General features: G+C 44.3%; 2 protein-coding genes and 2 long non-coding RNA genes across 54 annotated transcripts in view; 2 read left to right on the forward strand and 2 right to left on the reverse strand.

Moving 5' to 3' along the window:
- Window positions 1-14,421, reverse strand: part of GIT2 (GIT ArfGAP 2) — a 69,109-nt gene extending 54,688 nt beyond the window's left edge. For 22 of the 31 annotated variants that reach the window (XM_077952783.1, XM_077952772.1, XM_015152743.3 and 19 more), the window contains exons 1-6: window positions 13,709-13,901; window positions 9,130-9,263; window positions 7,201-7,313; window positions 6,474-6,579; window positions 1,433-1,519; window positions 1,199-1,329 (exon numbers count right to left, since the gene is read on the reverse strand). In XM_077952783.1, the coding sequence (XP_077808909.1) occupies window positions 1,199-1,329; window positions 1,433-1,519; window positions 6,474-6,579; window positions 7,201-7,313; window positions 9,130-9,263; window positions 13,709-13,760 (623 nt within the window). In that variant the 5' untranslated portion in view covers window positions 13,761-13,901. 31 annotated transcript variants of the gene reach the window in all.
- A 2,609-nt stretch (window positions 14,422-17,030) lies between these two features.
- ANKRD13A (ankyrin repeat domain 13A) overlaps window positions 17,031-27,990 on the forward strand; it is a 42,494-nt gene continuing 31,534 nt past the window's right edge. For 20 of the 21 annotated variants that reach the window (XR_013401352.1, XR_013401353.1, XR_013401354.1 and 17 more), the window contains exon 1: window positions 17,259-17,617. Coding sequence is in view for 10 of the 21 variants with exons in the window: in XM_077954966.1 (XP_077811092.1) it covers window positions 17,522-17,617 (96 nt within the window). In the remaining 11 variants the exon portion in view is untranslated. Of the gene's footprint in view, window positions 17,149-17,258; window positions 17,618-27,990 lie in introns of those variants that run through there. The other variant, XM_077954978.1, reaches the window with a different exon arrangement.
- On the forward strand, window positions 17,951-23,413 carry LOC144333045 (uncharacterized). Its single transcript, XR_013401374.1, has 3 exons — window positions 17,951-18,659; window positions 21,870-21,974; window positions 22,425-23,413. It is a non-coding gene; the product is annotated as an uncharacterized LOC144333045 (long non-coding RNA).
- On the reverse strand, window positions 21,964-27,957 carry LOC144333047 (uncharacterized). The gene is made up of 2 exons (XR_013401376.1): window positions 27,384-27,957; window positions 21,964-22,395 (listed from the first exon to the last, which is right to left on the reverse strand). It is a non-coding gene; the product is annotated as an uncharacterized LOC144333047 (long non-coding RNA).

Here is a 27,990-nt window from a genome sequence, read left to right on the forward strand (position 1 = left end):
GCTTCACAGTTAATAAAGGTACTTTGGAAAAAGAAGGAAAGATGATTGATCTTTGGCCATTTAATTGATATCCAATTTAATTGAATATTTAAATGATATTCAAGACTAACCTATAATTTTTCAAGGACGGTATTAATAAAGAAAAATTTAAAGCATTTTACTGTGAGCACTTTTTTTTTTTTTTTTGAGACAGTCTCGCCCTGTTACCCAGGCTGGAGTACAGTGGCGTGATCTTGGCTCATGGCAACCTCTGCCTCCCAGGTTCAAGTGATTCTCCTGCCTCAGCCTCCCAGGTAGCGGGATTACAGGCGCCTGCCACCATGACCAGCCAATTTTTTTTTTTGTATTTTTAGTAGAGACAGAGTTTCACCATGTTGGTCAGGCTGGTCTCGAACTTCTGGCCTCAAGTAACCTGTCTGCCTTGTACCATCAAAGTGCTGGGATTACAGGTGTGAGCCACCGCGCCCAGCCTAGAGTGAGCACTTAGATGTCTACTACCCAAACCTTACAATTAACATTTTACTATACTTGTTTAATCACATATCTATGTATAGATTTGCTTTTAAGTTCAAGCAATAACTAAGAGTATTAAAAAATAGAAGAGTGTGGCTGGGCGCGGTGGCTTACGCCTGTAATCCCAGCACTTTGGGAGGCTGAGACGGGTGGATCACGAGGTCAGGAGATGGAGACCATCCTGGCTAACATGGTGAAACCGTCTCTACTAAAAATACAAAAAAATTAGCCAGGCGTGGTGGTGGGCGCCTGTAGTCCTAGCTACTCAGGAGGCTGAGGCAGGAGAATGGCGTGAACCCAGGAGGTGGAGCTTGCAGTGAGCCGAGATGGCCCCACTGCACTCCAGCCTGGGTGACAGAGCGAGACTCCGTCGCAAAAAAAAACAGAAGAGTGCATTCTGTAATTCTTCATACTTGATTTGGAATCTGACTATAGCTCAAATACCACTGTGTTATAAAGGATCAAGTAAAAGACTGGAAGTTTAGCACACTGGTTCATGATTCTAGCCTTCCTCAACTTTGCCAGGCTGAGCTTATATGCATTTGAAATGTCTTCATCTGTAAAATAAAGTAACATAAATCTTTAAAGGGGTTAAATGTTAACATATACAACTTAGCTACTTAACAAGGAATCATACCCAACAAAAAAATTCCAGATAGAAGTTGCAAGAATCTAGGTCTCTTACCTTGCATAATCAACGGGAGTTTTCCCACTAGAATCCTGTGTGCCTGGGTCTGCTCCATATACTGCTAATAATTCAGCCTGTAAAACCTGCCCTGCTTTGGAGGCAACATGGAGTGGGGTGTTTCCTTTTTCCTAAGAATCATTAATAAAAAGTAGACAAAAGAGCACATTAAATAAAGCTACATGAACACAACTCACTTAGTTTCAATACCTGAAGCAATTGATGTTTTCTTACAGGATGAAAGAAGTTGGCTTGTGCTCCTAAAGACAACAGTCTCAAACAGGTTTCAAGATTCCCTGTTCTCACGCTTGAATGGAGTTGCTGAAAAACACAGAAACAAGAAAGGAATCGTGGTTAGAGGTGTAAAGAATGATGTCCTAGAGCAGTAGATAGACCATTTTAATATATGTTACATCATTAACACATAATCTTTATTTGTCTCGGTAAAGTGCATGGACCAGTCTCTCCTTTGCCAGTCACAACCGTCCCTGGGCTGTAAGATGGGGTCAGGCCACTTTACTGATAAGGAAACTAGGGCTGTGAAGGCTGATTTGCCCAAATGCATGACTTGTCTAAGAAGTGGCACAACCAGAACCTGAGTGAGAGGTAGGACTGTGTGAAAACGTGACTGCGTGGTTCTGATGTCTGACAGACTTGAATTTCAAACTATACCCACTTCAAACTGTGTGGGCTAGAGAAAGAGCTTTAAGCAATCTGAACCTCACTTTCCTCATCTCAAAAATGTCAACAATGGCCAGATGCAGTGGCTCATGCCTATAATCCCAGCATTTTGGGGGGTTGAGGTGGGAGGATCACTTGAGCCCACGGGTTTGAGACCAGCCTGGGAAACATAGCAAGACTCTGGCTCTACAAAAAATACGAAAATTAGTTGGGTGTGGTGGCATGTGCGCCTGTAGTCCCTGCTACTAGGGAGGCTGAGATGGGAAGATCACTTGAGCCTGGGCAGTGGAGGCTGCAGTGAGCTGTGATCATGCCACTGCACTCCAGTCTGGGCGACAGAGCAAGACCCTGTCCAAAAAAAAACCACAAAATTTATAAAAGGTGGCATTTTTCTTTTTAGAAAGGGTCTTGCTTGCTCTGTCATCCAGGCTGGAGTGCAGTGGAGTGATCATGGCTCACTGCAGCCTCAGTATGCTGGGCTCAAGCAATCCTTCCACCTCAGCCTCCCAAATAGCTGGCACTACAGGCACTGGCCACCACGCCCTCCTAATTTTTTATTTTTCAATACAGATGAGGTCTCACTATGTCGCCCAGGCTGGTCTCGAACTTACGAGCTGAAGCAATTCTCCCACCTTGGCCTCCCAAAGTGTTGGGATTACGGGCATGAGCTACTGTGCCTTATTCACAGGGTTATAAGGATTTAGTGATATAATAAAGTGCTCAAAGAATACAAATGCTATAATAACGGTTATTACTATTAGTTGTTACTGTAATTACGGCTTTAGGACTTCAAATTCTATACTGTGTAAGCTACAGGATCCTGCCTTATACAATACCCTCTCTGCCACATTATTCTTGGCCTGTATAATATGCTTTAATAAAGTATTTCAGGGTGGGAAAAGGCCCGTGATATACCGAATTCTGTACTACTGCAGAAAAGCTCTTATATATTCAGAAGATGAGTTGCCTTCCTTTCAAATCTAACCTAGAATTGTCCAAGATGCAGTAACCCTTATCACAGGAATTAAGAAATCTACTCTAACATCTATTTCTTCTAAGTCTTGTTTAATTTTTTAAATAGTTATGTTTGTTTGTTTGTTTTTTAAACACAGGGTCACATTATGTTGCCCAGGCAGGACTGAACTCCTCGGCTCAAGCAACCCTTCCACCTCAGCCTCCCAAGCAGCTAGTATTATGTGCCACTGTGCCTAATTTTTTAAAACTATGGTAAGAAAAAAAAAACCAACACATACCAAGTCTTATTAACCAATGGAAGTAGCAAGTGCATGCATTTCTATGCAAAATTTCAAATTCTGAATTCTTCAGCCAGATTCTGCTGGGGATTAAAAAAGGGGGGGGGGGGGAAAGGCCAGATACAGTGGCTCACACCTGTAATCCCAGCACTTTGGGAGGCCAAGGCAGGCAGACTGCTTAAGATGAAGAATTTGAGACCAGTCTGGACAACAGGGTGAAACCCCATCTCTCAAAAAAAGACAAAAATTGGCCAGGCGTGGTGGCTCATGCCTGTAATCCCAGCACTTTGGGAGGCTGAGGGGGGTAGTTCACTTGAGGTCAGGAGTTCAACACCGGCCTGGCCAACATGGCGAAACCCTGTCTCTACTAAAAATACAAAAAAAATTAGCCAGGTGTGGTGGCGGGCACCTGTAATCCAAGCTATTCAGGATGCTGAGGCAGGAGAATAGTTTAAACCCAGGAGGTGGAAATTGCAGTGAGCCGAGATCGTGCCACTGCACTCCAGCCTGGGTGACACAGTGAGACTCCATCTCAAAAAAACAAAAAACAAAACACACAAACACACACACACATACACACACACACACACACACACACAAATTAGTCAGGCTTGGTGGCACATGCCTGTGATCCCAGCCATTTGAGAGGCTGAGATGGGAGAATCATTTGAGCCTGGGGAGGTTGAGGGTGCAGTCAGCCATGATTATGCCACTACACTCTAGCCTGGGCAATAGAGTGAGATTCTGTCATTCAGGCTGGAGTGCTGTGGCATGATCTCGGCTCACTGCAACCTTCATCTCCCCAGTTCAAGAGATTCTCAGCCAAATTCTACTAGACATACAAAGAAGAACTAACATCCTACTGAAATTATTCCAAACAATCAAAGAGGAGAGGCTCCTCCCTAACTCATTCTGTGAAGCCAACATCAGCCTGATACCAAAATCAGGCAGAGACACAACAAAAAAGGAAAACTTCAGGCCAAAATCCATGATGAACACAGATTTTTTTTAAAAAACTCTCAATAAAATATTAGCAAACCGAATCCAGCAGCACATCAAAAGTTAATCCACCGTGGCTGGGCGCAGTGGCTCACGCCTGTAGTCCCAGCACTTTGGGCAGCTGAGACAGGCGGATCACGAGGTCAGGAGTTTGAGACCAGCCAGGCCAACATGGCAAAACCCCGTCTCTACTAAAGATACAAAAAATGGCCAGGTGTGGTGGTTCACACCTGTAATCCCAGCACTTTGGGAGGCCAAGGCGGGTGGATCATGAGGTCAGGAGATCAAGACCATCCTGGCTAACACGGTGAAACCCCGTCTCTACTAAAAATACAAAAAAATTAGCTGGGCATGGTGGCAGATGCCTATAGTTCCAGCTACTTGGGAGGCTGAGGCAGGAGAATGGCGTGAACCCGAGAGGCAGAGCTTGCAATGAGACAAGATTGCGCCACTGCACTCCAGCCTGGGTGACAGAGCAAGACTCCGTCTCAAAGAAAAAAAAACAAACAAAAGATTAGCCAGGCCTGGTGGCACACGCCTGTAATCCCAGCTACTTGGGCGGCCGAGGCAGGAGAATCACTTGAACCTGGGAGACCGAGGTTACAGTGAGCCGAGATCGCGCCATTGTACTTTAACCCAGACAACAGGGTAACACTCCGTCTCCAAAAAAAAAAAAAAAAAAAAAATTAATCTACCATGATCAAGTAGGCTTTTTTGCTGAGATTCAAGGCTGGTTCAACATACACAAATCAATAAATGTAATTTGCCACATAAATAGAAGCAAAAGCAAAAACCACATGATCATCTCAATAAATGCAGAAAAAGTTTTCTTTTTTTGAAACAGGGTCTTGCTCTGTCGTCCAGGCTGGAGTGTCGTGGTATAATCTCAGCTTACTGCAACCTCCACCTCCTGGGCTCAAGTCATTCTCCCACCTCAGGCTCCCGGGTAGCTGGGACTACAGGCACGTGCCACCACACCCGGCTAATTGTTGTTATTTTTTGTAGAGACGGGGTTTTGCCATGTTGCCCAGGCTGGTCTCGAACTCCTGAGCTCAAGTGATCTGCCGGTCTCAGTCTCCCAAAGTGCTGGGATTACAGGCGTGAACCATCGCACCCGGCCAAAAAGTAATAAAAAAAATTATGAATAGTAAGTCCTCAAGCTCTGTGTGAGTAAGCATTTATCCAAGGCAGTGCTTTGAAAATAAATATGCACACTTCTTACAGCATCTCTCAAAAACATGCGAAGGCCCACATAAAGAAAACCACCTCACTCGTTTTACAAGTATGATAAACCATTCTGTGAACTATAGCTTTGTGAGTCACACATTGCTTTCCGAAGATCATACTCATTGTTCAGCCTGGAAACCTGAAGAAGTAAGTCCCCTTCCTTTAGTACTTTTTCTAGTCCTTATTAAAAAGAAACAATTGTCCTATAAACTTTCTAGTCCCTTCTAGAAACAACTCTGAGATGGTTCCTATTTCAAAGTTAAACAAACAAAAAACTTATCAAAATATAATTTAAAAGCCATATTGGAAAAACACAAATAGCCTTCTAGAGACTTACTTTTCCTCTTTGCCCTGTGCCTCCACTACATGAATGGCTGCCATTTGAATTCAGATTAAAGATGAACCCAATTGGGAAAAAAAGCTATTCATTACTTAATGTGCAGAACTTAGTTTTTGTTTTTCTTACTTTAAAAACTTTTTGCAGCCTGGGCAACACAGCAAGAACCTGTCTCTACAAAAAATAAAAAATATTAGCTGGGCATGGTAATGCGCCTGTAGTTCCAGCTACTCGGGAGGCTGATGTGGGAGGACTGCTAGAGCCTAGATGGTCAAGGCTGCAGTGAACCGTGATTGCACCACTGCACTCCAACCTGGGCGACAGAGCAAGACCCTGTCTCAAAAAAACAAAAACAAAACAAAACACCAAAAAACCCTGGCCGGGTGCGGTGGCTCACACCTGCAATCCCAACACTTTGGGAGGCCGAGGCAGGCAGATCACCTGAGCTCAGGAGTTCGAGACCAGCCTGGCCAACATGGTAAAACCCCATCTCTACTAAAAATACAAAACTTAGCCAGGCATGGTGGCATGCACCTGTAATCCCAGCTACCCAGGAGGCTGAGGCAGGAGAATTGCTGGAATCTGGGAGACAGAGGCTGCAGGGAGCCAAGATTGTGCCACTGCACTCCAGTCTGGGTGACAGAGCAAGACTCCGTCTCCAAAAAAAAAACAAAAAACAAAAACAAAACCCACAACCAAACTTCTTTTTTTTTTTTTCAAATAAAACAATATGCTGTCTTAGCCAGCTCTTTTAGGAATTTTAAAAGGTGTGACCCACCTTGCTAAGATCTTTGGCAGTCACACTATCGTCATCCCGGCAGGGCAAGCGATGGACGAATGCTAACATCTGATACTTGGCTCTGATGAATTCCGCTTTATTGGGACTGGTTCAAAAACAAAAAAGAAAACAGTTCACTCGTTCAGATACAACAATCCCCATTCTTTGTACTGTAAAAAGAAGAGGAAGTGACCCACATCCCCCACTTGAGAATAAAATGAACAATGCTCAAGTAAGTTTCAGCAAGGTTTAAGACCTGAAGTTTGAAAACATACATTAGTCATTATAATGGCTGGGACGGCAGAGTGCCTGCTTTTTATAGTAGCCCTCTTCTCTGTGTAATTGTCTGAACTGACATAACAACCTTGGGAGAAAGCAGCATTTAGTCCCATCTTACAGGTGAGGCAACAGGCAGAAGGGTGCCCAAACCTAGATTTCTGGTCTGATCGCCTCTTATTTGAGTATATGTTTAAATCTGATTACGTTTACAGACTCCAAGCCATGGTTTCCAACTGAGGAAGCCGCTTACTCCTGCCGGGCGGCCATGCTAAACAGATGGTCCTGCCCCACCCCATTCTGCATTTCTAATAGCAAAGAGCCTGATGTATGACTAGGGTAACCCCCTCCTCTGCTGCCCTTGTGGAGACTGACCAAAAATAGCTGCACTCCTTTCAGTGGGCCCCATTTGTTATGAAGAAATAAAAGTATTTATAAACATTCCACTCACTGTACTTTATCCTGTGGATTAGCTTTACGTCTTCCACTCATAATAGATGCAGGGTCCAGCAAAGAATGCTCCCATATAGAGTTAGCACCGTTATTATACAAGGTCTCAACCATCTAAAACCAAGCAGACAACATAAGACTTTAATTTCTTTTCACAAATATTCAATGGGGATCAGTGACTGAACAGGGTAAACAAAGTCTATTATAAACACTCATGTTAGGAATATCATCCATATCACTGTTTTCTGATTTGAGAATGAGAAAGATGATCGATCTGTATGCAGGATTCAGCTTTGACTAGTAGGATACTTAAATACCTAAAGAAGTGTGACCGAACTGTTCTTATACAGTATGAAAGACAAGCACTCTGACACCTTAGAGCAGGGTTTCCCAAACCTAATTAAACACTATTTTCAAGATTCTTCACGACCCATGTACTGTCTATATTATTCACATAATATTTGTCTTTAAAGCCACTTACTTTTAAAAACAACTACAGTTTGATGTGCTAGTTATAGCTTTCCTATACACAGTAAAATAATGCAACCACTTAAAAAAACCATGTATTACCTACATCTGTCTTGCATACCACTGGTGGTTCCACATTTGGGGAATTGTTGCTTTAGGGTCAACTCTGGCATTCTAAACTACTCATCTCTGGACTTTACTGAGATTCTATAATACAATCTGGCTTTGTAAACACAGACAGACCTGAGAGCAGTAAACAGCCCCTTTCACATGAGCGTGAGCTGTTAGAAACTTCTAAGCAAAAGTTAGTAATAAATCATATCTCCAAATTTCATTTCAAGGCATGACTCCTAAAACAGCCCCATCTGTTTTTTACAGCAGTGTAGTTATTTTCACATCAGAGATCCAAACCCACGTGTTTTGGCTCCTTGGTTCACACAGGCAAGTTTAAGGGATATGTGCAGCTGTCAGAGATTCAGAGAAATGTCTAATCAAGACAAATGAAGGCAAAACACACATTTAACCTTGAGTTCCAAGAGAACTTGAAGAATGTGTACCCCAAAATAGAAGTAAAGGTGACATGACATTGGACCCCAAATAAAACAAAGAGCCCATTTAACAGGGTATTCTACATGCAATCAAAACATATTAATTTAATTTGGTCTCTCTGACTAGTAACAGAACTTTAAGAAAACTTAAAATGTTTCAGAAGTTTCTGAGGAATCCCAGCCCATGCCACTATCAAAGCAGAAAAACATGTTCTAAAAATATTAGCAGGTACTCAGGAATAAGTACATTAAAGAAAAGTTTCTCAGGCAGTAGCTTTCAGAAACATTCATTATCATGCATAGAAGAGATGGACTACTGGCTGGGCACGATGGCTCATGCCTGTAATCCCAGCACTTTGAGAGGTTGAGGTGCAGATCACTTGAGTTCAGGAGTTCGAGACCAGCCTGGCCAACATGGTGAAATCCCTTCTCTACTAAAAATACAAAAATTAGCCGGGCATGATGGCGGGCGCCTGTAATCCCAGCTACTCGGGAGGCTGAGGCAGGAGAATCGCTTGAACCCTGGAGGCAGAGGTTGCAGTGAGCTGAGATCACACCACTGCACTCCAGCCTGGATGACAGAGACTCCGTCTCAAAAAAAAAAAAATTTTTTTTTCTAGTGACAGTCTAGAAAGTCAACAGTGCAACATTACCAAGGCATTTTAATGACTATCCATCTATGTACCTATAATTGAGCTGTTTGGACAAGATTTATGTCAAATAGGAAGAAAAATCTTAAATGATGAATTCAATACAGATAATATTTATAAGTAGCATTGATGGGCATGCCATCTCTATTCAATTATGAAACAGTTTTGTCTTATGGAAGAAGTACGCCAGGAGAAATTTTAGTTGTTAACACGATGAGCCCTCAAATGTAAATTACCATCAGGAGAATTCTTCTTATCCTTTACCTGAAGCAATGTTGGAGGCCATGGTGTGTGTTTCAGATGCCTCACTTGGGAGATATGGCGCCCTAGACTCCGATGGACACTGCAGCACTCATCACATATAAACGTTCCCCTATTTACTGATGCCCAGGAAGGATCTGGAAAGAGAGTGAAATCTCAGTGGCAGGGATACCAGCAGGTTGCTATACCGCCAGATGGCGAAAGATGACTGAGGTTTGCTTTGTCAGAAAAATGAGACATTTTTGTTTTAGTATGCTCATCAACGCATCGAGCTGGTTATCTTGTCGGATGATATGACCTACCTTGGCTGATTAGGTACAATGCTAATTGAGACTAAAAACATCAGTGGGAGCCTTGGGTAAACAGCTATCTTCTTTCTGGTTCAGGGCCACAGTTTGTAGCCCTAATGTGGATCTACCATTTCAGATGCATGCTCTTTCATTCAAGCTAAGAAAGCAAATTGAGAGGGTACTGATGAATGATTTTGGATCCATCTCCATAAAAACCAAGATAATACAATTTTTTTTTTTTTTTTTTTTTTTTTAGATTGAGTCTCACTCTGTCACCCAGGCTGGAGTACAGTGCCACAATCTTGGCTCACTGCAACCTCTCTCTCCCAGGTTCAAGCGATTCTCCTGCCTCAGCCTCCCAAGTAGCTGGGATTACAGGCATGCACCACCATGCCCGGCTAATTTTTGTATTTTTAGCAGAGACGGGGGGATTCATCGTGTTGGTCAGGTTGGTCTCAAACTCCTGACGTCAGGTGATCTGCCCACCTCGGCCTCCCAAAGTGCTGAGATTACAGGCGTGAGCCACTGCACCCGGCCAAGATAATATAATTTTCACAGTGAATTATGCAGATAGCATTTTCTGCAGTAAATGGTGTAAAGACTGCTGTCCTAATTCACTGCTATGAATCAAGATGCCAATATGCTTAGCAGAAAGCTGCGAGTTACAGAATCATAAAATCACTCAGCTACTATGGTTCTGAGAACAGGGAAACCTGGCCTCTTCCATTAGGAAATGTTCTATGATGTCCATCAAATTTTTTTTTTTTTTTTTGAGACAGTCTCACTCCGTCCCGTAGGATGGAGTGCAGTGGCGCAATCTCGGCTCACTGCAACTTCTGCCTCCAGGGTTCAAACGATTCTCCTGCCTCAGCCTCCCGAGTAGCTGGAATTACACGCATGTGCCACCAGCTCAGCTAATTTTTGTTATTTTTAGTACAGAAGAGGTTTCACCATGTTGGCCAGGCTGGTCTCAAACTCCTGACCTCAGGTGATCCACTCGTCTCGGCCTCCCAAAGTGCTGGGATTACAGGTGTGAGCCACCGTGCCCAGCCAATTACTTGTTTTACATAAACTACCAAGTCCAATCCTGCAACTAATCTGAAAAAAAAAGAAGTTGCAATAACAGCAGCTTCACAGAGGCAAAGATGTAAAATAAAAATGAGTAATATTTTTAGTGTGTGTATAATACTTTCTTCCCTTTAAAATCATAGAGCTTCATTAGATGCCCTTGGAAACAAGGGATAATTTCATGCTTGGCAAGCAGGATGGATCTGGGTAAGTAAACTGAATACTTTGAAACCTCAAAGAAAGACCTACATTTCATCAGACTCACAATGGGGTGACAATAGGTGCCACTTAAGCTGCCTAGTCAAAGGGTTACATTTAAAAATTCTTCAATGTCCACAAAAATCTCTAAAATGCATGTACACCATCTTTACCATTTTTTAAGTTTATTCAAACCCATTCAAACCATATAATGAAAAGTTATGGGCTTTCAATCAAAGACAAATCCTGGGAGCCAGTGACTATGGTGGTTAAGAGGGTTGGCTCTAGAGACAAGCAATTCAGGGTTTGAACCCCAAGTCTGCCACTTCTTGCACAGTGATCTCAGACAAGCTACTTCTTTGAGTGTTTTCACCATGGCTCAAATGAGAATAATAACATATCTCAGGATAGTGAGGATACAGAGAATCAGTGAGGTACCTCACACATAGTAAAGTAGTAACGTTAGCTGTTATATCTTTTCTAAATTATTTTCTCAGTAATACAGATATTTTCTAGATGTGAAATTCACGATCACTGGAAAAAGTTTTTGATGGGAAATATTTAAAACATTGAACATTTCATGTGACCACTATACTACTGTATTGAAAATCTCCATGGAGTTGTCAAGTAATTGAACTCAGAGTGTGATGTATTTGAAACGAACCAGATTCATTAAAAAAACAAACAAACACACAAAAAAATAGAATATTTAAGAAGTGATCATGGTTAAATGTTTGCATAAAATAGAATCAAAATAATTCAATTTATTATAACTGTCACTATTACTATATCATCCTAAAAAGCAGAGATTGGAAATGTCCAGATGAAGGAGCTCTACAAAGATGCATAACAACACTGCTTCCTGCGGTATAGTACTGTCACTAATGGCCAAAAAAAAAAGACTGTTTTGAAGCATACCTTTGGTTTTCACTTATCATTCAGAGGATTTGCACTATTCTTTTTTTAGCAAGTATTTAACACATATTAATTAAGACAAGTATTCGACTAACCACTTTAGCATCCTGGATCAGAATCCCATGGAAAGAATATTAGAATGATAACGTGGTAAAATAAAAATAAGTTTGTATGAATGAGATTGGGTAAAACCCTTTAAGTTCATCTGGAGGCTTTATGCCTGGGCTCCAGGGACACCACAAATGAACTTCAAAAATGTCCGTGACTCCCCTAGACAAATCTTAGGTAAATTCGTTCACGTGCATTTTAGGGGAGAAGGCCTTAGCATTCATCAGAATCTCAAAGGGGTCCCTAACCCTACAGGTAATTCTCTCAGTAGGGTTTTGCAGAAAAGGCAGCACAAATTCCAGGCTGCTCAATTTCACAGAATATTTCAAGGTAGCCTACTTATATTCAAAACAGGAAGGAAGTGACTCAAGTCTCTGCAGATCAGGCGTATGAGACAACAACTAAAGCGATACAATGGAAGAGAAAATGTTCTGAAATGCACAAAATGCTGCAAAAGTATATTTAGGATGGCAATGGAGGAACAATTTTGCTTTGCCCCGTACCCCATCAAGAAGCAAAACAATATGCATTCCAAGAGGAAGTTAGAAGCTGGACACATGTGAATCAAACACATCACAGAAAGTTCGACTGAAAACAGGCAAGAAAATAAGGAAGTGGAACAAATAACATTTTTAGAGAAAACGATGGAGTTTGAGTTTGTATAACTCACACTAACTTGGTTTAGAAAACGCTTCTTTTTAAACTCCTCCACACCCCCTCCCTATCTTCAAAGGAAACTGGTAACACCTGCACTGTACCAGCCATTAAAACCACCACATGAGGTTTGAGTTATCACAGTTCTATTTACAATCAGTCTTCACTTCCAAATGACAAGCTGAAGATCAGAACAGTTGCAAAGCCAGTGGTGTTCAATGATTTGATTAAGATTGTTTATCGGACACTATTGTGCCAAGAAAGCCATGTTACCTTCGAATTAACTCAAAGCCAATACATCCAAGCACCTAAAACAGCATGTAATAATCTATCCAGAGACCTGACAATTCAGTTGCAATTGCTGAGATCCGCTTGATCTCTAAATGTGAATATTATGTATGAACAGTTATGCATCATTATGAAGGAATGGTTTAGCGTTTCAATGCCCCTATATTGCTGGTGATTTTGCGTTTGTTTCAGTTGTAATCAACGTATGATTTAGATAGTCAATTCTAGCTTTAAGGGACTGCAAGTGTTCTATTGTAGACAGCATAACGCAAAAAAGAAAAGCCTTAGATGATATGATCCTACGAGTATTCATTGAATCCTCCTCACCACTGAGCGTGATACTCCCGATTATCCTCATCGAAAAAAATGAGGAAATCAAGCCAAGTGACCAAGTGAAGTCACCAGCCCAAGGTCACCCAGAAGCAAAATCTAGTTTGAACCCAGGCCATTCAGATCCTCAAACTTGAGACACGCACTGCCTCCTAAGTGCTGGTTGTGTCTGGAAGACCCCGATCTACTGGCAATTCTCCCCGACAGAGTAGCTGTCGGATGTCAGGAGCGGAGAAGTCATCTACGGGGACCCTCTGGCGAGACTCAGGGAGTGTCATCCTCCCCGGGCAGGGCACCCAGGCGGAGAGAGGGTCTAGTGGGAGGTGACACCTGCAGCCTCTGGAGGCTGCAGCCGGGAGGACGCTCGCATTTTACTTCTGTAATTGGCTTTCCTGTGTATTGCCCAAGCCCCTTCCTGTTGGGGGAGCAGCCCTGGCCCCCGTCACCTCCCCAGCTGGCCTGGGACGGAGGGAACGGGAGGGAACTAGAGGGAACGAGAGGAAAGGGAGGGCCGCGAGGTACTGGGAGGGCGGCGGCCCCCTGCCCGCCAGGCTCTGACAGGCCTGGGACACGTCCTGCCCCAAGGCCGCCCCGGGACCTCTTCGTTGAGACCCTAGTAGCGGGTTGCGGACGCTTGACCGCAGGATGCCGCCTGACCTGAGTGGGCGGCCCCGGGGTAGGGGTCCGGGCCAGGAAAGCAGAGGGGAGCGGGCCCGGCCGGTGCGACTCACCCGGCCCGCTGCAGTCAGCGCACACCTCGCTGCTCCGGAGCCGTTTCGACATGGCTCCCGCCTCCCACCTGCCGGGAAGTAGAGGCCCGGGGACAGCAAAGGCGGCGGCGGCGGCGCTTCCGCTCTAACGGGTCCCAGCGGCAGCGGCGCTGACGGCGGCGCCTCTCCCCTCAGTGCCTTGCAGCCTTGGCATAGCACGCAAGCGCGGGGAGGCGCCCTTCTGCGAGTGTCAGGTCATGTGACCGGAAAGGGCACGCTGCCTTGTCGCCATCTTGAGTGAGGGCAGGAGACTGCTGGAGCATCATCTGTCCTACCTTTAAATATTGAATTTGGATCTCCCTCTCTGGCAGAGATTCCCCTCGTCCCAACTGATTAATACCAGGGGAAGCAGCAATATCTTGTGATGAGAACCCTGCAGCCACAACCTTCCTGAGGCAATCAATGGTCAAGTTCATTGATTCATTCCTTTATTCAACAAATATTTATCGGCCGGGCGCGGTGGCTCAAGCCTGTAATCCCAGCACTTTGGGAGGCCGAGACGGGCGGATCACGAGGTCAGGAGATCGAGACCATCCTGGCTAACACAGTGAAACCCCGTCTCTACTAAAAAATACAAAAAACTAGCCGGGCGAGGTGGCGGGCGCCTGTAGTCCCAGCTACTCAGGAGGCTGAGGCAGGAGAATGGCGTAAATCCGGGAGGCGGAGCTTGCAGTGAGCTGAGATCCGGCCACTGCACTCCAGCCTGGGCGACAGAGCGAGACTCCGCCTCAAAAAAAAAAAAAAAACAACAAATATTTATCGAGTACTTACCATGTTTTATACAATGTCCCAGCCACTGGAGAAACAGCAGTGAGCAAAGACTGAATTCCTAGTCCTTATGAAGCTTGCATTTTACTGAGGTAGATAAAGTAAAATAAGAGTGTATTATATGATTCCAGGCTAGGCGCGGTGGCTCACTCTTGTAATCTCAACACTTTGGAAGGCTGAGGCAGGCGGATCACTTGAGGCAGGAGTTGGAGACCAGCCTAGGCAACATAGTGAAACCCCATCTCTACTAAAAATACAAAAATTGGCCGGGCACGGTGACTCAAACGCCTGTAATCCCAGCACTTTCTGAGGCCGAGGCGGGTGGATCACGAGGTCAGAAGTTCAAGACCAGCCTGGCCGAGATGGTGAAACCCCGTCTCTACTAAAAATACAAAAATTAGCCAGGCACAGTGGCAGGTGCCTGTAATCCCAGCTACTTGGGAGGCGGAGGCAGGAGCTTGAACCCAGGGGGTGGAGGTTGCAGTGAGCTGAGATGATGCCATTGCACTCCATTCTGTCTCAAAAAAAAAAAAAAAAAAAAAAGATTGGCCGGGCGTGGTGGCGCATGCCTGTAATCTCAGATACTCAGGAGGCTGAGGCGTGAGAATCGCTTGAGCCTGGGAGGTGGAGGTTGCAGTGAGCAGAGATCACGTCACCGCACTCCAGCCTGGACGACAGAGTGAGACTGTCTCAAAAACAACTCAACAATGACAACAAAAATAACAAAAAAGAATATATTAGATGATTCCTTATTTAGGCTTCAGTTTTAATCTCATCTTCAAAATTAAGATAATGCATTGTTTACTTCTAGTCCATGATTTGTTTTTGTATGGCTTGCTACTTAAGAATGATTTTTACATTTTTAAAGGGTTGCCAGATGAAAATGAAGGAGAAGAGAGAGAGGGAAAGAAAGAAAAAGAGGAAGAAGAATATGCAACAAAACTTGTATGTGACCAGCAAAGTTAAACATTCATTTTTGCTAAGGACAGATGGAATAAATTATGGGAAAAATGTGATATACCTGCTGGATAGTAACCCCTCAGTAAATAGTAGCTCCCATAATTATGGATATTGCTATTATTTTCTAATTACTGTTTTTCTTCATATGCGTGGAATTTGAGACTAAGAATAGCTAACCTGGGATAATTTACAGAAAAGTGTGAGATAAACACAATGAAATGAGGTGAATCAGTGTGAAGGAGAAAGGAGATGTGGCCCTAATACCAATGATTACTTATTGTCTGTCTTACATATAAACACAACTATGATCTCCATTCCGCAAATATTGAATGCCTGTTGTGAGCCAGGTACTATTTTGGTTTTAGATACTCTGGTAAGCAAAACGATGTGGTTCCTGTCATTGTGGGGTTTTCTGATTAATGAGATAGGGAGATTTTCAAAAAACATGGGAAGATGAAGAAGAAGAACATTAAGTTGCAAAAGGCATCTGAAAGAATGAGAAGTGCTGGAAGAGGCCTCAAAGCACTGGTCTTGAGTTCATCTCTACAGTGTGATAAATGTGTGATGTAGGAATAATCACAGAATTCCCACGCATTCCTCGGTTAGAGTCTCCGGGTGCCATCCTGGTGCTCCTGCATCCTGTTTTGGTTTAACAACTCACAAATCTGGGCTCCACATCTGTGGAGAATGGATTAGGTTGGGATTCTTGAACAGCTGTGTTGCAGGCATCTGAAGAGCTGGATGTGCATATGCTCAGAGGGCAGAGGGAATGTTTTCACACTGCATTAAATAGCTTCACCCTGCTATGTGGTCTAGTTGTAGACAGCTGAGCTGAAGCAGCAGCAGAAAGTTCAAGCCCATGAGTAGCTAGCTGTAAGTTGTTTTGGTTCTTCATTGAGTCAAGGAGGCATAGTGCCTGAAACACAAAGAATAAACTTCACATTCGCAGACTGTGGTCAAATATGTGTATTATTTATCAATCCTTTCAGCCATAACCTCAAATCCAAAAAGCTAGCTTAAAAATGACACTCATACACGGACTAAATCACCACCATAGGTAGCCATTGAATCATAACCTGGTTCGGAGTTCAAATAGAAGCGGTTTTCAACTGAGGACGATTTTTCTCCCCGAGGCGACATTTGGCAATATCTGGAGAGACATGTTTTGGGGAGTGCTACTGGCATTGAGTGGGGAGAAAGACCAGGGAAACCGCTCAGCATCCTACAAAGGACCGGACAACCCCACACAAAAACTGCCCAGTTCAGTATGTGCCGAGGTTGAGAAATCATGAAGTAGAAATATCCCCTTTTATGCAAATACTGTATTTGAAGCCACTTCGCCAGGGTTTAGAGTTCCTCCTTCAAAAATTATCCGGTGTTGCCCACTTCCAAAATGGCTTTTGACCCATCGTGGAAGCATCGGCCCTGCTCCAAAAAGGCTGCAAGGGTGTCGGCAGCTGGAATGGTTTGGTCTGGGGCTCAGTTGTCACCCCCTGACTGTAGAGCCAATGGAAGAGGCCCAGTTGTGGACCGAACCACATGGGGTCGCTGGAGCAGGGGGAAAGAAGCTGGAGACAGGTAGACAGAACTTTCCGTGTGGAGATCTTTGGCCAAGAGAATGAGCCGCAGCTCTGCTCTGTGCTCTGCACTGGGTTTCTCGGTGTGAGCTGGAGGTGGGTGCAATGGCGCGGACCTCGGACCCGGTGCCCGAGGTCGCCTACCCCCGCCGCGGCATGCGGTGGTTCGCTCCCCGCACTTCCCTGTTTGGGGCAGTTAGGTCCGCAGAAGTCGGTCCGCGAGCTGTCAGCGCGGGCGGGAACGCCGCGGGGCGCGGGGTGGGCGCGGCCGACCTGGTCACTGAGCCGGCCAGCGACCCCTGACCTCCCGCGCGCCGCGCACCCGACCGGCTCAGCCGGCCGGCAGCATAACGCGCCCTTCGCTCGCTTGCTGGCCGGCCTCAGGGCAGGCGGGCGGGCGCGGGAGACCCCGCCAGGGCCGAGACTTGGGGCTGGCGGGCGGCGAGAACCCGGTTACGGCCTCCTCGCCATGTCCTCGGCCTGCGACGCCAGCGACCACTACCCCCTGCACCTCCTAGTGTGGAAAAACGACTACCGGCAGCTCGAGAAGGAGTTGCAGGGCCAGGTGAGGGGCGGGGCTGGGGTCCGACTCCTGATGGGGACTTCGGGGAATCGGGGGTCGTTTCGCCTCCCTGAGCCCATTTCCAGCCCTCTGTCCCCGGGATCCCCAGACCCCTTCCACTTTGCAGGTGTGGGACAGTCCTAATTATAGGACACGTATCGAGTGCTTACTGTGCCACGGGCTTTTAAATATCTTGTCTTTTCACCTTTCCAATAACGCTGGAGGGTAGGTACTGTTACTTTTCCACTGGACAGAGAAGGAAACTGAAGTCCTCAGAGGCTACGTGCCTTGTGCGAGGCCGCCCCGCTGATAAATGCCAAGTCGGGATTTTAACTCGGGCCGGCTGGCTCCGGAATGCACCGTCTTAACCATTTTTAGGTTCTACTGCCTCAAAGACGTAAGAATAGCACGCCCTCCTTGTTGTAAGGAAGGGCTTGGTTGGTTTTGGAGTCCAGGTTCTAACGCGCCCTGTGACCTTGGGCAAGGCATTTTCCCTCTCTGGCTGACGTTAACTTAGCTGTAGAATGAGGATGTTGGTGCTGGGGCAAAACCCAACACTTGACTCTATTGATAGGTCTGGGGTGAGGTCCAGGTGCCGCATTTTAACATACTCCCCAGGGAGGCTGATCGCTAGCAAAGTTTGAGAATCACTGGTTCTCAGGCTCCTTAAAATCCCTTCCTGTTCTAAAGTGCTTTGATGCTTTAATGTTTTCATTATTGCCGTCTCTTTAAAGCAGTAGTACTCTCAGTTGGAGGTGATTTTGCACCCCCGAACCCCTGGGGACATTTGGCAATGTATGGGACATTTTTGGTTGTTGCAAGTGGGGAGTGGGTGCTACTAGTAGTGGGTAGAGGCCAGTTATGCTGCTCAACATCCTGCAATGGACAAGACAGCCCCCCGCAACTAAGACTTATCCAGCCCCCAAATCCAATAGCGTCTTGGTTGAGAAACTCTGCTCCCCTCCCCCCCCCATTGCCCAAGATGGAGTGCAATGGCCCTCTCCGCCTCCTGGGTTCAGGCAATTCTCCTACCTCAGCCTCCCAAGTATCTGAGATTACAGGAATGTGCCACCACACCCAACTAATTTTGTATTTTTAGTAGAGACAGGGTTTCTCCATGTTGGTCAGGCTGGTCTCGAACTCCCGACCTCAGGTGATCCGTCTGCCTCAGCCTCCCCAAGTGCTGGGATTACAGGCGTGAGCCACCACGCCCGGCCGAGAAACTGCTTTTAAAGTATCCCAACAATTCTGGGAGGTATTGGTGCCCTGAAGTTTCAAGCTAACAAACTTAACAGTTAGGATGAGGATTTGTGATTATCTCTGAAATCTAGTATGGTTGTTCTTGTTGGCTTCATACATTTTATCCAGTGTCTTACAGACCTGGTTTTTGAATGACTCGAAATTGGTGCTATAATTTTCAAGAAATTGTAGAGGAAGAGGAGCATTGGTTGTCTTACGGTTGACAAAAATTGAGACAGTTTAGCATTACTCCATTTGGTGAATGGGTACTGCAAGCTGTGTGCTTGCAACCTGCCATATTTAAGGTGGTTGAGCCCCCACCAAGAGTCCAAAATTACCCTCTTTTCTTCTCTTTCTTTTTTTTCTTTTCTTTTTGAGATGGAGTCTCGATCTGTCATACAGACTGGAGTGCAGTGACGTAATCTCAGCTCACTGTAGCCTTCGCCTCCCAGGTTCCAGCGATTCTCCTGCCTCAGCCTCCTTAGTAGCTGGGATTACAGGCTAATTTTTTATTTTTAGTGGAGATGGTATTTCATCATGTTGGCCATGCAGGTTTCAACCCCTGGCCTCAAGCAGTCCGCCTACCTCTACCTCCCAAAGTGCTGGGATTACAGGCATGAGCCACTGTGCCCAGACATTTTTCATTTAAAAAGAATTCCAGATACGATAAACTTTTGTGAGAGTCATCGTTCTTAATTAGGTGACAGGGCAACTATTTAAGAGTTAAGGAAATATGACATGTGCCCTCAGACTAAATGATTCACCATTAGGCATTTTAGTATACTGATAATTTAATTCCTTTTCTATTACTAGACATGGTACAGAGGTAAAAACTCTAAGACTCAGCTAGGACACTTTAAAAATGACCAATTTTGGTTTTTAGGCATCTGCTTCTTTTGGTGCCCAGACTGGTCTTGAACTCCTGAACCCAAGTGATCCGCCTGCCTCAACTTCCCAAAGTGCTGGGATTCCAGGTGTGAGCCACTGTGCCCTGCCCAAATCCTGTATTCTTAACCCCTACTATACTTCTTTCAGTAAAAATGACTTTATTTCAAGATTATGGAGAATAAATAAGGAAGATAATGGACCTGAAAGTGCAGGCATATGGTAATTGGAAACAATATTTACCAGTAGCTGCTGCTATTGTAATCATCATTTGTAAACCTGGGGATTAAGCTTCTTTTCTCTATATTCCAGTTTTTCTACAAGGAAGATGTATTGATTGCATAATTAAAAACAAAAAATTCTTAAGGCCAGGTGCGGTGACTCACGCCTGGAATCCCAGCACTTTGGGAGGCTGAGGTGGGTGGATCACCTGAGGTCAGGAGTTCGAGACCAGCCTGACCAACATAGAGAAACCCCGTCTCTACTAAAAATACAAAACTAGGCCGGGCGCGGTGGCTCAAGCCTGTAATCCCAGCACTTTGGGAGGCCGAGACGGGCGGATCACGAGGTCAGGAGATCGAGACCATCCTGGCTAACACGGTGAAACCCTGTCTCGACTAAAAGATACAAAAAACTAGCGGGGCGAGGTGGTGGGCGCCTGTAGTCCCAGCTACTCGGGAGGCTGATGCAGGAGAATTGCATAAACCTGGGAGGCGGAGCTTGCAGTGAGCTGAGATCCAGCCACTGCCCTCCAGCCTGGGCGACAGAGTGAGACTCCGTCTCAAAAAAAAACAAAAATAGCCAGGTGTGGTGGCATGCGTCTGTAATCCCAGCTACTCAGGAGGCTGAGGCAGGAGAATCACTTGAACCCAGGAGGCCGAGGTTGCAGTGAGCCAAGATCGTGCCACTGCACTCCAGGCTGGGAGACAGAGCGAGACTCCGACTCAAAAAACAAAAAATTCTTATCACCGCAGCAATAAAGTGGCTGTTTCCCTTAATGTTTTGTTGGCTGGTGAGTTTCTGCTGCCAGTTTTCTCATTCCCTCTATCACCCGATTGAGACTTGGAGCATGTACACCGATAGCTGTAAGGATTTTTTTCCAGGTTTTTTGTTCCTGTTCCAGGAACAGCAACACAAGAAAGAATCAAGTTTATCCAGATGAAGAGGATAAGCACATGTTTCTGAGTGTGTGTGAGCCAGCCCCAATCCCACTGTCTCACTAATAGCGGGCAGTTGTGTAACTCTGCCAACTACGAGATTATTTCAGGCCTTCGTTTGATCAGCAGAGGCATTTAATAAAGTGCCTCTTAACCCATCAGCTCATTAATATTCAGTGGGGCCTTGAACTTGGTTGCTGAAGTTGAAACTATCTGTGTTCTGCTTATGTCATTTGCCACTTAGCAAATGTTAAACTTCTTTGGCCCTCTTACTGATGCTGAGACATGAACACTGAAGGGGACAGATACAAAGGTGAGTCAGTGTACCTTAGACAGGCTTGGAAAACCTGGGTTGTGTGAGGTGGAGGGTGGCAGATGACGCCTGACTCTAGAGCCAGGCTCCCTGTTAGGAAGCCAGCAGGTGAAAAGCACAGCACCTAGGTAAGAGGAGGACGTTCCTGGGGTTCCCACTCCGGAGCAGTCCAGGTGAGGCCCCTGGGCACAGATTCACGTCACTGAGCCATGGACTAGGCATCCAAGATGAAGAGCCTAGAGCCTGCTCTCCGCATGTGCCCCCTTGGTCATCAGGGGCTCAGGCTCACCTTAGGAAACTGGCCTCAAGATTCCTGTTCCCACTGACTTAGGGTGGAGGCCCCACAGAGGACCAAGATGGTCTGAGAGTGAAGAGGGGTGAGGGTGGTTGACTGTTGAAAGGAGGACTAGCCAGCAGCCTCTTGCTGGAGGCCCCCTAAAGGTAACAGTGAGTTTATGAAGCGCTTCCTGCATGCCAGGTACCAAGGCACAGGGGATCTGATAATTCACCTGAGGCTAGTGGGGAAGTTGGAAGGGGCGCCCGGTTGTCTGGTTCTGCAGCCTGGCCTCAGAGCTCAGCAGGAGGATGGAAAGATAGTAAAGAAGGCTTGATTGAGGAGGCTGAGATGAGGCAGTGCTTGAGGACAGGAGTTCAAGACCAGCCTGGCCAACATAGTAAGACTCCATCTCCTTAAAAAAAAATTTTTTTTTTGGCTAGGCATAGTGGCTCACACCTGTACTCCCAGCATTTTGGGAGGCCAAGGCAGGTGGATCACGAGGTCAAGAGTTCAAGACTAGCCTGGCCAACATAGTGAAACCCCATCTTTGCTAAAAATACAGAAAAATAGCCGGGCATGGTGGCGGGTGCCCGTAATCCCAGCTACTTGGGAGACTGAGGCAGGAGAATTGCTTGAACCCAGGAGGCAAAGGTTGCAGTGAGCCAAAATTGCGCCATTGCACTCCAGCCCTGGTGACAGTGTGAGACTCTGTCTCAAAAAAAAAAAAAAAATTTTTTTTTTTAAAGGCTTTTGAGCAAGAAAAGTGGATGGGCTGAAATGAGCAAATAGGAAGGAAACTCCTAAAGGGGGATGGGTATTTTTATTTGGGTATAGCTCATGGCTAAAGAAACTTAAAAACCTAAATGATCAGTTTCAAAAGTGAATTCCAGCTGGGCGCAGTGGCTCACACCTGTGATCCCAGCACTTTGGGAGGCTGAGGCGGGTGGATCACCTGAGGTTGGGAGTTCGAGACCAGCCTCAACATGGAGAAACCCCGTCTCTACTAAAAATACAAAATTAGCCGAGCGTGGTACATGCCTGTAATTCCGGCTCCTAGGGAGGCTGAGGCAGGAGAATTGCTTGAACCTGGGAGGCGGAGGTTGCCGTGAGCTGAGATTGGGCCATTGCACTGCAGTCTGGGCAACAAGAGGGAAACTGTCTCAAGAAAAAAAAAAAAAAAAAAAAGTGAATTCCAGCTAAATTCTGAAAGTCCTTGTTCTCTGAACTCATATTATTAATTGAAGATTCTAAGCCCCACTATTAACTGTAATGCAATTTGAGCAAATCCCTTTTAGGAAGAAAGTGACAGCTATATGAAACTACATAGTGTGGGCGTATGATAATAACAGATAACTCTTCTCAGCGCTTACTGTGGTGTCAAGCACTGTGCTAAGTTAAGGCCTTTCCCCTTGTAAGAACTGTAAGGTAGGTGTTTTTTTATTGTTCAGTTTTACAAGCGAGCACACTGAAGCTCAGGAGGAATTAAGCAACTTGTCAAACAGTACATGAGAGATTTCATTTTATGTATTATATATAAACATACACATTGATTTTCAAAACATTTTTATTGAGATATTATAGTTCACTTATATAATCTACATTTAAAGGTTATTCAATGGTTTTTAGTATATTTGCTGAGTTGTACAACTATTACTACTGTCAAATTTCAGAATTTTTGTTTGTCTTTTCTTTTTTTTTTTTTTGGTGTTTTTTTGAGACGGTCTCACTCTCTTTCCTAGGTTGGCCCGATCACAGCTCACTGTACCCTTGACCTTCTGGGCTTAAGTGATCCACCTCAGCCTCCCAAATAGCTAGGACTACAAGCCAGCGCTACCACACTTGGCTAATTTTTAAAGATTTTTTTGTGGAGAAAATGTGTCCCTGTGTTGCCCAGACTGGCCTCAAACTCCTGGGCTCAAGCAGTCCTCCCGCCTTGGCCTGCCAAAGTGCTGAGATTACAGGTGTTAGCCACTGCACCCAGCCTGTAACATTTTCCTCACCCGAAAAAGAAACCCCATACCTGTAACGGTCACTCCTCATTTCTCCCCAACCCCTCCAGCGCCAGGCAATCTGCTAACCTACTTCTTGTCTCTAGATTTGCCTATTCTGGACATTTTATATAAATAGAATCGTATGTGGCCTTTTGTTTTTTCTTTCACTTAGCATAATGTTTTGGAGGTTCATCTACGTTGTGGCATGTTTCAGGTACTTAATTCCTTTTTATCACTGAGTATATCCCATTGCATGGATGTACTATGTTTTGTTAGACAAAAATGTTTCTCCATTTGTCAGTTGATTGACATTTGGGTTGTCCCCACTTTTTGGCTATTATGAATAATGCTGCTGGGTGTATTTGTGTATATGTTTTTGTGGGTTTCTTTTTTTTTGAGACAGTCTTGCTTGGTTGCCCAGGCTGGAGTGCAGTGGCACGATCTCAGCTCACTGTAACCTCTGCCCCCTGGGTTTAAGTGATTCTCTTGTCTCAGCCTCCCTAGCAGCTGGGATTACAGATGCGCACCACCATGCCTGGCTCATTTTTTTATTTTTAGTAGAGATGGGGTTTCACCATGTTGGCCAGGCTGGTCTTGAACTCCTGACCTCAAGTGATCAGCCCACCTTAGCCTCCCAAAGTGCTGGGATTACAGGTGTGAGCCACCATACCCAGCCCCATGTATAAATTTTTGTATGGGTATATGTTTTCATTTATCTTGGGTATATACCTTGGAGAGGAATTCCTGGGTCATGTAGTTACTCTACGTTTAACTTTTTGAGGAACTGCCAACAATTTATCAAAGTGGCTGCACTGTTTTACATTTCCACCAGCAGTGTATGAGGGTTCCAGTTTCTTCACATCCTTGGCAACACTTGGTATTATCTGTTGTTTTGTTTGTACCCATCCTAGTGGGTGTGAAGTGGCATCTCATTGTGGTTTTGATTTGCATTTATCTTATGATTACTGATGTTGAGCATCTTTTCGTGTGCTTATTGGCAATTTGTGTATCTTCCTTGAAGAAATGTCTACTCAAATCCTTTGCCCATTTAAAAACTGAGTTATTTGATTTGTTGAGTTGTAAAGGTTCTTTGTATATTCTGGATAGTAGGCCCTTATCAGTATGTGATTTGCAAATATTTTCTCCCATTCCATAGGTTGTCCTTTTTTTTTTTTTTTTTTTTTTTGAGATGGAATTTCACTCTTGTTGCCCAGGCTGGAGTGCAATGGTGTGATCTCGGCTCACCACAACCTCCACCTCCCAAATTCAAGCAATTCTCCTGCCTCAGCCTCCTGAGTAGCTGGAATTACAGGCATGCACCATCACGCCCTGCTAATTTTGTATTTTTAGTAGAGATGGAGTTTCTCCATGTTGATCAGGCTGATCTCAAACTCCCTACCTCAGGTGATCCTCCCGCCTCGGCCTCCCAAAGTGCTGGGATTACGGCCGTGAGCCATTGAGCCCAGCCAATATTTTGTTTTTTTGCATGTAGATATTCAGTTGTTCAAGCGGCACTTGTTGAAAGGACAGTTCTTTCCCAATGAATTATTTTGGCACCCTCGTTGAAAATAAATGACCATAAATGTGTGGGTTTATTTCTGGACTCTAAATTGTATTCCATTGACCTGTATGTCTGTCCTTATGCCAGTACCACATTGTCTTGATTGCTGTAGCTTTGTGTAGTACGTTTTGAAATTGGCAAACGTGAAATGTGAGTCCTCAGACCTCTCTCTTCAAGGTGGCCATTCTAGGTTTCTTGCATTTCCATATGAATTCTAAGATCAGCTTGTCAATGTCTGCAAAAAGCCAGCTGAGATTTTGATAGGAGTTGAATTGAATCTATACCTCAGTTTGGAGAGTTTTGTCATTTTAACAATACTGTCTTTTAAACCATGAGCATGAGGATGTTTTTCAATTTACTTAGGTCTTCTTTAATTTTATGGGTTTTTTTTTTTTTTTTTTTTTTTTTTAAGACGGAGTTTTCACTGTTGTTGCCCAGGCTGAAGTGCAGTGGTGAAATCTTGGCTCACTGCAACCTCCACTTCCCAGGTTCAAGCGATTCTCCTGCCTCAGCCTCCCAAGTAGCTGGAATTACAGGCATGCGCCACCATGCCCTGCTAATTTTGTAGTTTTAGTAGACTACATGTTGGTCAGACTGGTCTCAAACTCCCAACCTCAGGTGATCTGCCCTCCTCAGCCTCCCAAGTGCTGGGATTATAGGCGTGAGCCACCACACCTGGCCAGGTCTTCTTTAAATTTTTTTAAACAATGTTTTATGATTTTAAGAGTATGTAAGCTTTATATTTATTTTGTTATATTTATTCCTAAATGTTTTATTTTTTTGATGCTATTATAGATGGAATTGTTTTCTTAATTTCATTTTGAGTTGCTCATTACAAGTATATAGAAATATAATTGATTAGTTATTGATCTTGTGTCCTGCAACCTTGCTGAACTCATTTAATAGTTCTAATAGTTTTTTGGTAGATTCCTTATGATTTTATGCACAAGATCATGTCATCTTCCTTTCCATTCTGGATGCTTTTTATTTCTTTGTCTTGCCCAGTTGCCATGGTTAGAATCTCTAGTACAGCGTTGAATAGATGTGGTGAAAGAGGACATCCTCATCTTGTTCCTCATCTTAGAGGGGAAGCATCCAGTCTTTCGCCATTAACTATGATGTTAGTTGTGGGTTGTTTAGAGATGCTCTTTGAGGAAGTTTCCTTTTATTCCTAGTTTGTTGAGAGTTTGTTTTTTTTTTCTTTTAATCATGAAGGGATGTTGGAGTTTTGTCAGATGTTTTTGCTGCAGCTGTTGAGATGATCGTGTATTTTTGTTTTATCCCGTGATATGGTGTGATACGTTAATTGACTATCTAAAGTTATACCATTCTTCTATTTGTAGGATAAGTCTCAGTTGGTCATAGTATAAAATACCCTTTTTATATGTTGCTGAATTTAGTTTGCCAGTATATTGTTGAGGATTTTTGCATCTACATCATAAGAGATGTTAGTGTGTGGTTTTCTTTTCTTATGAAGCATTTGTCATCAGGATAATAGTGGGTTCATAAAATGAATTGGAAAGTTTTCCTTCTTCATCTATTTATTGAAAGAGTTTGTGAGACATTGGTATTAATTCTTCTTTAGATGTTTCATAGAATTCACCAGTGAAGGCCAGACATGGTGGCTCATACCTGTAATCCCAGCACTTTGGGAGGCTGAGGTGGGCAGATCATATGAGGTTAGGAGTTCAAGACCAGCCTGGCCAACATGGCAAAACCCCAGTTTTACCAAAAGTACATAAATTAGCCAGGTGTGGTGGTGGGCACCTATAATCCCAGCTACTCAGGAGGCTGAGGCACAAGAAATCACTTGAACCTGGGAGGCGGAGGTTGTAGTGAGCTGAGATTGTGCCACTATACTCCAGCCTGGGCGACAGAGCGAGACTCAATCTCAAACAAAACAGAACAAAAAAACCATCTGGGCCTGCATTTTTTTGGTGGGCAGTTTTAAAATTACTAATTCAATTTCTTGTTATAAACTTATTCAGATTTTCGGTTTCTTTTTGAGTCAGTTTTGCTAGTTTGCATTTCTGTAGGGATTTATCTTGTTCATCTAAGTTGTCTAATTTGTTGGCATACAGTTGTTCATAGTCTTCTTTTATTTTATTTTATTTTTTTTGAGATGAAGTTTCACTCTTGTTGCCCAGGCTGGAGTGCAATGGCATAATCTCGGCTCGCCTCAACATCCGCCTCCTGGGTTCAAGTAATTCTCCTGCCTCAGCCTCCCAAGTAGCTGGGGCTACAGGCATGCACCACCACGCCCAGCTAATTTTGTATTTTTAGTAGAGATGGGGTTTCTCCATGTTGGTCAGGCTGGTCTCGAACTCCCGACCTCTAGTGATCCACCTGTCTTGGCCTCCCAAAGTATTGGGATTACAGGCATAAGCCAACGCTCCCGGCCCATAGTTTTCTTTTATAATCCCTTTTATTTCTGTAGAGTTGCTAATAATATTCCATCTTTAATTCCTGATTTTAGTAACTTAAGTCTTCTCTCGTTTTTCCCTGGTCTATCTAACTAAATGTTCGTCAATGTTGCTGACATTCTCCAAGAACCAACTTTTGGTTTTGTTGATTTTCTCTATTGTTTTCTCTTCTCTGTTTTACTCATTCCCCCTCTACTCTTTATTCACTTATTGTTTTAAAATCACACTGTCACCATAATACAATTACAGCATTTTTTTTTTTCTACTGCCTCTTACTTCAGATGAGAGAGGTGCAGAAGGTCTGAAGAGTTACAATTATCCAATAAAAGTGTGCTGCTCTGTCTTATCCATAGGTGCTCCTCTATGGTCCCAACTAGAAAAAAAGTTAACATTGTAATGTATTTGGCTTTTATTTTGTGCGTCATCTCTAACTGTTGCCTAGGAGTTTGAGTGTTTTTTGTTTGTTGTTGTTGTTTTGTTTTGTTTTTGAGATGGGAGTCTCGCTCTGTCACCCAGGCTGGAGTGCAGTG

This window comes from Macaca mulatta, chromosome 11, assembly GCF_049350105.2.
Source record: "Macaca mulatta isolate MMU2019108-1 chromosome 11, T2T-MMU8v2.0, whole genome shotgun sequence".
Classification (NCBI taxonomy): Eukaryota; Metazoa; Chordata; class Mammalia; order Primates; family Cercopithecidae; genus Macaca; species Macaca mulatta.